Source organism: Tamandua tetradactyla, chromosome 24, assembly GCF_023851605.1.
Source record: "Tamandua tetradactyla isolate mTamTet1 chromosome 24, mTamTet1.pri, whole genome shotgun sequence".
NCBI lineage: Eukaryota > Metazoa > Chordata > Mammalia > Pilosa > Myrmecophagidae > Tamandua > Tamandua tetradactyla.
Window position 1 is genome coordinate 36,581,204 of NC_135350.1, and position 12,348 is coordinate 36,593,551.

At 34.5% G+C, this 12,348-nt stretch overlaps 1 protein-coding gene across 1 annotated transcript in view; it reads right to left on the reverse strand.

Moving 5' to 3' along the window:
- The window catches only part of MMRN1 (multimerin 1), a 90,378-nt gene that overhangs the window by 54,592 nt on the left and 23,438 nt on the right, over positions 1–12,348 (reverse strand). Inside the window, exon 2 of the mRNA XM_077142864.1 lies at positions 9,978–10,807. Coding sequence (XP_076998979.1) covers positions 9,978–10,558 — 581 coding nt within the window. The 5' untranslated portion in view covers positions 10,559–10,807. The remainder of the gene's footprint in view (positions 1–9,977; positions 10,808–12,348) is intronic.

Here is a 12,348-nt window from a genome sequence, read left to right on the forward strand (position 1 = left end):
CTAGGCAAAAGCAGACGTCTTTGATTATTTACTAGCAAAGGTCTAGTCCACAGAACAGACAAGATAGAAGACGGGAAAGGATTTTATTTCAATTCATAAAGCTTGAAGTTTTTTGGGTAATTAATTAAAAACATCTTCTGATTGAAATATTTTAGAAAACGAATTCTTCAGAGAGATAATAGAAAGACTAAATTAAAAACACAACGAACGAACAAAAACCCTCCATGCATTGGTCATTTGCCATTGAAGGCCCACCGCGGCCTGATCACATCCATTCTTAGCCTGAATTGAAAATGGACTAAAGTAACAAAGGATGCATTTAATAATGACCATACAAAGTATTTCCTTAAAAATAATCTAGAAATTAACATTGTTCAATTCTACAAGTCCCTAGAACAGATTAATAAATTGTCATTCGATTATTAAAAGGTTAAAAGTCTCAAGACTCATATTGGTAACGTGTGGCTCAAATGGACATAAAAGGAAGAAAAAATGAGGTCCAGAGGACCTTGACACTAGAAAACAAAGTAAACCAGCAAAATCCCCATAATAAATCAGGTCAGTAGTATGCTACTTTCTCTTGGAAGTTAGGGACTATTTTATGTTCAGGGGAGACTTAATAGATGGAAGAAGATATGACTTTCTTTCCTACATTCTCCTCTTTGAGATGAATAAAGGGATTCAAAGGAGAACAAGATGAAAATAAAACAAGACAGCATGGCTGCCTCTGTAAATTAACACTTGCCCTAAGAAAGAGGATTATCTGCTGACCCTTTCCCCAACTTCCCATGGTTCATCTAACACCCACGCATGCATCCCTGACTTGAGGAGCTCCAAGGATCACTGCTTTATTTTGTATCTAAAAATGACTAAAAACCACAAACCGACAACAATATATACATGTATTACTGGAGTCATAAATGCCTCGGGGAAAGGATGAAGTATCTAAAAGGGTTTAATTTCAAGAGAAAAATGTTAAATATTCATAAGAAAATAATTCATATTGTCACTACTTTATCTCACGTGGAACGCTGTTTTCTTCATTAAAAGACTGCTATTACGTGGAAGAACATCCTAGCAAAACCTATCTGAACAAAGTTTAACCATTACTAACAGCAAAATTGTGCATAACCGGACAACAAACCCCTCAAGTTCATAACAATTAAATCTTCACTCAAAAAAAAATAATAAATGGGATAACTTACCCTAACCATATCAAAGGTGGCCATGTATTTTTAATGACCAGTGTAAATGGTCATATGTGCTTCATTCCTTCTAATTGTTCTATAAATTTGTGAAAATTAGTTGGTTTTCAGAGAAAACTAAATTTTTTAAGGCATGATTATATCCAAAAAACCTTTTTTTGTTGGTGGTGGTGTCAATAATTAGGGAGAAAAGCATTCAAATGAAGTTTAATTTGGTTCAGTAGTTCAATTATTAAGTCACTGAGAATAAGTAAATGTTGTAGGTTAGTGAAAAGACTACAGATTTTAGATCGCACCACCAGTCAGGGTAATTGCGCTTCCTAACTCACACTCCTAATCGGAGAAAATTGTTAAATTGCCATGGAAAGTAATAGGTAATAATTTTGCATCACTCTTGCCAAAATCAGAAGTTGAAGAAGAAAGAGGGGAAGGAAATAAATGCAGGAAAGAATGAAGAGACAGAAGGGACAGAAAGGAGCAGGAAAAGAGAAGAGACTGAAAGGACACAAGGGAAAAGGAGGGGTTTCTCTCAAACTCATAGCCGCGAGAAGCCCATGCTTTTTCTTGCGCTGTAAGTCAAATTTAGAAGTTCATTTCTGTTGATGAAAGACTGCCTGATAAAATTTTCATCCTCTTTTTCTACTTCACACATGGGGCAAATGAAGAAGAGAGTGCATCTGTGTCTGGAGTTTTTCATTTTCTATTGCCAAATTCTGGGGGAAAATACCTGCAAGAGCAATGCAAAATGATCAGGTGAATTTTCCCCTAAATTGAGAGACCTGTAACTGAGTTGTTGGCTGTAGATGCTGGAGCCCGCCTTTAGATCTTGACTCACAACTTATTGGCCATTGCTTTGATCTGTAGATGGGGCTGCGTTATCTGAAACAATTAAGGATAAAAATATTATCCATCCCACAAGATTATTGTGGAACCAAATCAGTTAATATATATAAAATACTTAGTATTGTATAAGTCTGTGTGCTGTTGCTGATAACGATTAAATGATTCAGATTTAAGTGGGATTTTTTTTTTATGAAGGCATGTATTTATTTGCCCCATTTCTTTTGCTTTTTGTCTCATGTTCAAGTAGAGCCATGGCTCCTTTTTCTCCTCTTTAACGATTTGATAAGTTCATCTTACCCATAATTGCTTATATATTTCAAGTCAATAAATAGTTTCCAGAAAAACAATACAGATTGTCATCATTGTTTATTTTGAATTCAGATGATGAAGGTTAGCTTTCAGACGAAATATATTCAAAATGTCTCTATAGTCTTAAGAAGTCATGAGTATTAATACTTTCAAAGTGTTAAAGAATCTTATTTTATTAGAATCTTAGTTTTTTTCTAATCAAACTGAAAGGGGAATGCCCTTATCATGTTATTGACTAACTAGAATTTACATGAGAAAGTAGTTTCAGAAACTAGAAACGAGAAACAAGAACTTAGATTTAGTATAAAGACTTCTGATATGTAAATCACATTTAAATAAAGCACTGCACCTTTTATATTTAGCTTTGACTAATACTCCTTCTCAAAAAGTTCAACTTGATACTAACGTCCATAAGAAAATGACTGTGTTATTTTCAAACAAGCAACAAAATTGTGTGTTTGTAATTCACTGTATTTTAGTACAAGCCCTTTGTATAATTCATTCTTTATCAAAATCCCATGTAGTATGCAAACTTGGATAGAAATATTAGCCTTAAAAAAAGTGTGCAAATAATATTTGAAATAGATTTTTTAAAGACAGTCATGCAAAACTTTCATCTGACCTTGGGATTTTATGATACTCTGATTTACTGGTTAATTTATGTTTTAAGAAGAAATCCCTCTTTTTAACCAACTTTTGCAATTACAGTTTTTTGTGAGGCATCATTAATTTTCCTTCCTTAGAGGGGACAGTATGTTGAATGCAACTGAATTTTTCATGATTGACAACTGCACAGTGCCTCAGAATAACCATTGCTTGTGTATGTATAATAACAAAATACATTTTAGGTGAATGAACTGAATGTGTCCTGCACCTTAAAATATGCATGAAGTTTATTTTCTAGGTCAAATATATTTTGCAATGTTTAAAGCCAAACATTATATTTTTAAATGATAAATTTAATTAAATATGTATGATATCTATCTTTCACCTATAATTATCTTTAAAGACAATTTTTTATAGAACATTTTTCTAAATTTGTTTTATTTCACCTAATTGTACTTTATTTTGTATTTCCGTTCTTCCCCTTCTGAGTATAACTTCAGTACATTCAGGGAAATTGTAAACAATATGTAATCCAGTAGGTGTCAGGCTTTCCAAGTGCACTGTCCAGAAATTCCCAGAAAGGCAAGCTAACAAGATTCTGTGATCCTTAAATCCACTTATTCTTGTGAACTGACTCTTTAAGCATTTTCCCTAAGTAATATATTTCAAATTATTTTTCAATTCAGAAAAACAAAATTGGGGAAATTAAAAAATCTCCTATTTGATAAGTTGGACTATATGAGCAGTGATTAAAATCAAGCATGTAAAGTACAAAATAGGAATTTAGTAAGTAGAAGTAGCAAAGAAATGAAATTAAAAATATTAAAGAGAAAAACTGGTATATAGAATATTCTATTTATTTAGTATTTATTTTCACAGGCAGTAATGCATTTATCTCCCAAAGAAATAAAAACATATGTATTCTTTAACATAATAGTGTGCTTCTCTTTAGAATGTTATAGCACATGAGAATAACCCCCTTTGCATGTTATTAGGTGTTAATCGTAACTTTGCTTATAAGACTTGAATTCAACTGATCCTTTTTTTCACATCTAAAACTTACTTGTTATTCACTAAAATGATCAGAAAAATCACAAAATGCTAGATGACAGAATTAACTTAACGGTTAGTTTTCATAATATTAGAGCATTAACTTTAAAAATGAGGTGTCAATGTTTTTATATACAAGTGGTCTAATAAAAGATGTGCGGAACTTAATCTAGACAGTAATTCCAGAAGTCATAATCCACTTAAAGTTACTTTCTTTGTACATAAAAGAGTTATATAGCTTAAAGAAAAAGAACATAAAAGAAATTTAAAAAGAAACCAAGTCATTAAACTCACAAAGACAATATCCTCTTGTCTTTCCTGAATACGCCTTTTACCTTCCTTCTGGCTCTTGTCATTAGCATTTTAACAGTTATCACCTCTCCATCCATAAAATGAAATGCAAAAAAAAATGAAAACAAAAAACGGGAAACTCTGAACCTGCCCTGTTGTGTGACCTATCTCACTCTTCCTTTTCATAAAAAAATCCTGTAAATAGAGCTGTCCATATCTGCTTTCATCTTTTCTCACCTCCCTTCATGCCTGAATACCCTCAGGCTAGAACGTAGCACTTACTTCACTACTAATCATCTCCATGTCACTGAATTTACAGTAATTTCTGTCCTCATTTTATTTTCTTTTTCACAATATTGAACCCTGTTGCTCATCATCTCCTTCTTGAAATACTTCCTTCTTTTACTCTACATGACACCACATATTTCTAGTTTCCTTACTGCCATCGCAGTTTCCTTACTGCCTGGGACACTGCTCTTAGACTATTGGCTATTAGAGTTTCTAAGATAATAATTCTAGTTTCCCTTTTCTTAGAATGTAAAACATTATCCACATCCGCTTCTTATATTTCTATACACCAATGCTTCCTAACTGTATATTTCTAGTCTTAATACCTCCTCTGAGCTCCAGAAGGCATTCACTTCAGAAATATTTATCAAGCTCTTTGTATGCACCTAGCACAGTTCTTGCCAGTGAACAGAATAATAAATAAGATAGACAAGGTTGCTAGTCTCATAGATGAATATTCTTCTGTGGAAAGACATAAATTCACAACTGTCTAAATAAATAGATCCTAGCATTTCAAGTACTTTAAAGAAAAAAAGAAAGGTGATAAGTTAAGGAACGGTGGGCAAGGAGGGATGGTGGGCTTTATATGGTGTGGTCAGAGGAGGTCTCTTTGAGGAGAGGATATTTAAAGGTGAACTTACATGAGGAAAAGGAGTCCCTAATTCTAAATGCCTAAGGAAGAACATTCCAGGAAGAGCAAAGGAAGTGTCCTCAGGGGCATCTTAACTTGACATGTTCACTCCCCAGACGGAAGGCCAGTCTGGCTAGAGAAGATGGAACGGAGGGAGTGTAGTGAGAGAAGAAAAAAGAAATCCTTAAGTAGGCAAGCATCATGTTAAGCAAGACCTTGCAGGCCATGGTGAGAGGATTTGGGATTTTATTTCTAAATGTAATGGAAAGCCGTTGAGTGATTTTACAAAGGCCAGAGAAATACCATATTTCACAGATTTTAAGGCATGCATCTCTGAAATCAAGAACTTTTTTTTAAATCAATGGCATTTTCATTCACTATGGGTCAGAGAGAAGTTATGTCATTGTCTTAGAAATACCTTAACCATCTACTTCATTTATATTTTCCATTTATGTATGCAAAAGTATAACAGATGATTTAAAAATACCTACCCGACTCTAAAAGAGACAAATAAATAAAATTTCTAAGTGATAAGAAAGCATGATGCCATACTCAGTTGGCAATAACTTTTCTTATTAGTACCCCAAATAATGTGTCACTTACAATTTATGAAGTCTTCAATCCAATGAAGTACATTAATCTGACGTAAATGCTTCAGAGGTAGCACATTTGTGTGGAGGATGGATTATAAGAGGCAGGAATGATAGCGTGTGGATCAGTTTGGAGACTAGCTTTGGATAATGTTGGTTAGGAGTAGGATAAAGAAGAAGAGAAGAAGAGGGATTTAGGAAACTGAAGGGGGTACCAAGATGACCAGAAGGGCTGTTAATAAATTAGATAAAGGTTCAAGAGGAGATGATACTATTCAAGGTTTCTAATTGATGGAGCTATGCGTTCATGGGATAGTGGAGACTGAGGTATGTGTTTTCAGGCTAGGGAATTGGGGGAATTAAATCCATTTAGAGACAACTAAGAAGTGAAGTTAGACAAGCAGTAGGATCTCTGCCATGGCTCATTTCACATATTAGCCTCCTAGGGAAACCTTAGTTGCCCCCCTCCAGGCCAGACTGTCACCCTATTTTATACTTTATATTTTATACTTCTTTCTGAATATTTACGGTCTTTGAACGGCATCGGTATTTGTTTTTCCTCCCCACACCCTTCCCTTTGGACTGTAGTCTCCATGCAGGAAGGACTTATATAAGCTTTTGTTCACCATTTTATTTCCAGCACAAGCATACTACTCCAGACATACTAGATAGTCAATAAATATTTGTTCAGCTGATAATTACATTCATCTTAATTTATTCCTTTTATCCTGCCTATTTCAAAGTACTTGCTCACTGACCAACAGCTACTCTGCTGGACAGGAAACCACAGCTCTGTTGTAGCCAGGAGCTCCTGCAGTGCTAAGAAGAAAGGGCAAGATAAAAGAAATATATGCCCAAAAAATCATGTAGAAAGGAGCCAGTAATAGACATAAGTGTTTCTGATGCTAAGAATTATCAAAAAATTCTCAAGAGCAGAAGGGGCAAAAAAAAAAAAAAAGAATTTATCCATGATCCTGTTTTTTTTCCGAAGAGAGAAATAATATTTCCTTAGAAAGGATTCTTCTTTATACTCAAATTTTGACCCTCCAAATTTGCATTGTTTGAGTAAATATTTATTGTGCACCTACTAATAACATAGTAATATTATAATTACTCTAATCAGCACTGAAAATATTTCCCTATATTTTAGGAGATCACAAGTTCTCTCTAATTATAATACACTATTATAAATGCAATAAGTGATAGAGGAAACCAAAGAGAGCTATAGGAGCAGTTTAACAGCCCAATTTAGCCTTCAAGACTTCCTGAAGTTATTATTTTTAGGTATAAAAGGAGCAGGTGGTGGGAGAAGGTGATCCTGCTAACTAGGAGACAAATGTCAGTCTAACAAACAGTACATTGTGGACCAGGGAATGAGAAGTTTTAGCAAAAAATGAGAATAGGAGGAAGAAGGCAAGTGAAGGATGGCATTCTGAGACTATTATAAGGAATCTGGACGTTTCCTGCAAGGAGCAGATAACCTCCGAAGGCTCATGCACAGCAAAGGGAACTGCCCACTCTTGGGACTGTCGCCCCCACTCAGTGTTACTGAAGTTCTGGCGCTGAAGGTGGTCAGACTGGGTTGGAATCTTTGTCCTGAGATTCACTAGTTGAGCAACCTTTGGTCAAATACTTCAGCTCTCTGGAAGGGAATAACAGCAATATCTTCCTCATGGGGTTTGATATTGACTAAATAAGTTAAAAAAAAAAATTTTGTCCTAAGAACAAATTCCATATATTCTTTTGGGGGGTGTGCATGGTGCGGGAATCAAACCCAGGTCTCCCACAGGTAAGGCGAGCTGACCACCCGCACACCCGGGCGATATGTCTATTATATTATATTTTCTACTATTATTATTACTTGTTAATCTGGAAAGTATGAAAAACCTCTTTTGATCTTATCAAGGCTTCTTTGCATTGGCACTATGCCCCATAAGCAAAGGACCCAGCTTTTCCCTAATATCAAATATCCTTCTAGTGTCTTACTTTGCACTACTTAATGAGGAAGAGGCTTTGGACTTAATGGAAAGGATTATCAAAAGAAACCCTCAAATTTTCCAGAACCTAAGGCTGTAGAATCTCTTAGTACTTTTTTATCTCATGGATTTCAGATTTAATATTTTTATTGGAAAGCCATGGAATGAAGGTCTGCTCAGCAAGCTATACCTTAAACAGCTTGTTTCCTCCTAACACATAGTGAATTCTTAGAAATCTCATAGCCAGATATGTTAGTTTTTGCTTTTTATAGGACAAATTCCTTGGAGGCAAGAATTTTTAATATGTTTTTAAATTCTGTGTATTCTGAGTCTAATACAATGGGAGGCACATAATAAACAATTTATAAATCATCATTTGAATGAGGACGTACTCTCAAGCTTCTGAAGCCAGGTTCTTGGAGAAATACAGCTAGCATTAATTTAACAGCTAGCATTTATCAACTATCAATTACCACTTATAGTTATGAAACAACAATATGCCACTTTCTACATGATATGTAAAATGTAAGTACCATTTAAATGTGAATTGACCCTTTGTTCTTTGATTATATTTCCTATTCTATTTAAAAACCTGTTGACCCAGCATCCCCAAAGGTTCACAATGATTTCCTATGAGTGTCTGAGTTCTGTGTAATCCATAAAATAAAAACTGAATTGCATTACAGACTCTAATAAAATACAACAGACAGAAATGCCTATAAATCATTTAAAAAGAGTCTCAATAGTGATATTTATTATTATTATTTAATAGACAATATTCTTTCGTCTAATAGTATGGGTAAGATTAATACATGTCTGTTAATATGTCTGTTACAGACAAAATCTACCTACCCCAAGTTGAACCTTTTATACTTTATAACATTTGCTTTCTGGTAAATCGAGACTTGATTCAATTCCAAGTGAACAGGTTATTAGTTAAAATCTGATTTATTTACATATTAAAAAAATGTCTATAACCTTTGAACTACAGTGAAAACTAGACTTGAATAATAAAGCTTATATAAATATGAATTGATTGCCTTGTATTCTTCCCAGTGTTTCCTCGTCTCATATCAAGAACAGCTTCAACATAATGCCTTTTAAGTGGCAGGCCTTAGTTACTATTATTAATGTGAATTATATTGTTAGTAATGTGGTTAATTCAGTTAAACTCCCAAGACATTGTTTGGTGACTTGAAATTATTTGTTCTGTCTATAATAAAAAGTAACTGAAAGTTTAGGTTTGGAACAATAGCATTATTCCAAACATTCAAATAATCCTGAGTATTAGATGAAAAGAAGACTGATGTGCATTTTTCACAGGCTTTTTTTCTTATGTCTGTTTTTACCTAGTTTGAAAGTCTTTATGCTTTGGCTTATTATTTTACTTCAACAATTAAAATTGAACTTGCTCTGACTTTAGACTGAAATCATTTTGAAAAATTGGTTTTTCTGATACGCCACATTCATGATGACAATATAATTCAGTATACTTCAATATATACACTTAGGTATATAATTTGAAATAATATCAATTCTAGTAAAATGCTACCTGTTGACCACCTTTCCTGTGAGAAGCATTAACTTAAATCTCCATGCTACACCTGCAAATCTGATATTTTTATATGCATTATCTATATCATACCTGTATGAAGAAACTGAGGTTCAGGTTGCTCAACTGACTTTGTTCAAAGTCACAGATGTAGCTAGGACTGGAGTCAAGGTTGCAATCCAGGGCTGCTTTGTTGGATCTTTAATACCTGTAGACTTTCTACAACCCCAGGCTAGTTCCAATTTTTAAATCAGCTCATGTTCAAAATATACTGATTTTTTTCCTTTCACTTTGTGTATTTCTGAGCACAACCAACATACTTTTCAGCTGAATTAACAAATTAACAGCCACTATGATAGTACATCGTTTGATATTGTCTATCACAAGTAAAAGCATCACTATACAGTGAATAGAAAAGTGACATAGCAAAATTGCAGACCTTCTTGGTTTTTCATCTTTTCCCTGCTAAATAAGACAATAATTAATAGCCCTAGCCAATTGAAACAGTGAGATTATGAATATGATCAAATTTCATCTTGAAAATAAAATAATTCTGAGAGTGAGATAATTCAATCATTACCTCACATCTTGTCCAACTTATAGTCAGAGAAAAAAAAAGAAAAGAAAGTTTCTTACTTTCCTCTAGTTGTTTCAAAGCTTGATTTTTGGTAGTCAGTTTGTCGGCTTCTACTGCTGTCACCTCTGCTGAGGTATGGTTCCCGTGGGGATCGATTGTCTACACCACCAACTGAGTTGAGAGAGCCGTCTTGTTGATTTGATTTTCTGGCAAAGCTCTGAAGAAATTTCAGCGTAGAGTTGGAGAGGACCACTGATTGTGCCGCAGGACTAAACTCGAGGCGAGATTTGGTAGGGATGGCAAAGCTTTGTAACTCCATCACCGCTTCTTCTGTTTTCTCTGTGGGTATGAGAGTTTGGTTTCTCATACCCTGAAGAGGTGCACTTGTTTCTGAGGGGAGCAGGGTAGATTTTAGAAGACCTTCTTCTGAAGTTCTTGTCTCAGGAGTTGTGGCTATCTCAGCAAGTGTGTTCTGCTTGGTTTGGAGACTTTGTGTTTTATTTTGAAGATCTGAAACAGATTCCCAGGCCTTCTGGGAATTTCCATCCTTAGGGGTAGTCCAAGGAGACATAGTGTTGTTAACTCCAATGCCCCCATTCCATAAACTGGAGAGCAGGACAAATAGACTTATTCCCTTCATCTCAGTAGCTTAGAACAAGAACGCTCTGATAAAATTGGGAGACAGAGGCCTTCTATCCCCTTTAACAACTGCTTCCACACTGATTCTTGCGAGGGCAGAGCTTCGCCAATCTGAGAAGGGTAGAGGAAACAGGTTTCTGTGTTTTGGTAGCAGACTGAGGAAGTTTGATTTCCTGTTTCTGCAGGTTTTTATGATCTGTGGCCTCTGGTAGAGTGGATCTGTGGAAGTGGTGAGGTGTTTCCGATGAAGCTAAGGTTAAATGGGAAAGTACAGGCAATTACTATCAGGAACTTTATTTCCTAGGTACAATTATTTTCACATACCACTGATTTAAAAAAGAAACTTTATTTTGATGATAGGGAGTACGAAATGAGTTAGGATGGGCTGGACCAGGGAGGTTAACATTTTGTTCTATTACTCAAGGAAATTGTGAAATTTTTTGTGATACTTCTTTTCCACTGTATCCCATCCAGAGAGCTACATTTTGTGCCAAGAGCATATATACATGCACATAAAAAAAAAACTTGGTTATGGTGTATTTGCCCTTTCACACATCACAGGATGCGTTATGAAAAAAAAAAATGTATATATGCAAAAATACTTTTATAAATGCACTTTCACTATAGCATTATTTGAAGTTAATCTCAGTGACCAAAAATAATATGAAAAAGGAAAGCATAAATAATTGAATTTTAGTACTATATCCTGATCTCATTTTAAATTTTGCTCTCACAACTTCTGCCAGAAATAGTAACTAATGGGGTAAATAATCAGAATTTTACTTCCTTTATTGCCCCATCCTTCATTTCTAGTAGCTGGGGGGTCATTGGTATTTTACCACTAAGGAATGGACAAGGGAAAAATAGCCACGTGAAAATAAACTTAAATGGGATCATCTATAATTATTTTGTACTATAGATGAAGCTTCTTCACATCTTATTCTTTACCCTTTATATTCAATAATAGCACCTATTAAGGAGTAAGAAGGGGGCTCTATTTCCCCTCCTCATAAACACATAAAAGAAGGAAAAAAAGTGTCTAAGTCAATACAACGTCTGGCTCTACAAATCCACAAAGTGCTCAAGTACAATCTTTCAACCAGATCACTTCCTCTAAGTCCCTCTTAAACAAAATTCAGAAATCCCCAGTGTTTTTACTTCATCTGTTCTCAAAATAATCTCAGATGATTTATTTTGACACCATCATACACACATTAGAATCATAAAGCAAAGACTAAGAGATGTATAACAAAAGAAAATGAAGCAGTAGTTAATGCCAGAAAATTCTAAGCTATGCAAAATAATTGAAATTAAAAGCAAAATTTAGGTTTGAGGGCTGACAGGGCAAGAAATATGGAATTTTAATGAATTATTCAATTCTAAATATTAAGTGAGAGGAGCATAGTGGTACATGAGAAAAAATCCACATATTTTGTCCTAGCATTAAATTTCTAACTTTAAATTAAAATGTAACACATTGATTAAAGATGTTTAAATAACTTTCATAAGGAAATGTTTATACTAACAGGTTGCAAAGCTATCTTAATGCTTAACTTATACATTCCATTTTAGTAGATGCGTGTCCTTGAATTAGAAAGTTAATTTCTAATTAAAGTTAATAGTCTTCAAGACTCATTTCTTTTGAAGATTTTGGAAATAACGGTGTTTTCACTTCCATGGAGCAAAGTCATATCTGGTCATCAAAACACCCATTAAATGTCTTCTGTTTCTGGAAAGAAGGAAGAGACATACTTTTCCTGTATCACTCAGCGTTCTCCAGAGAAACAGAAC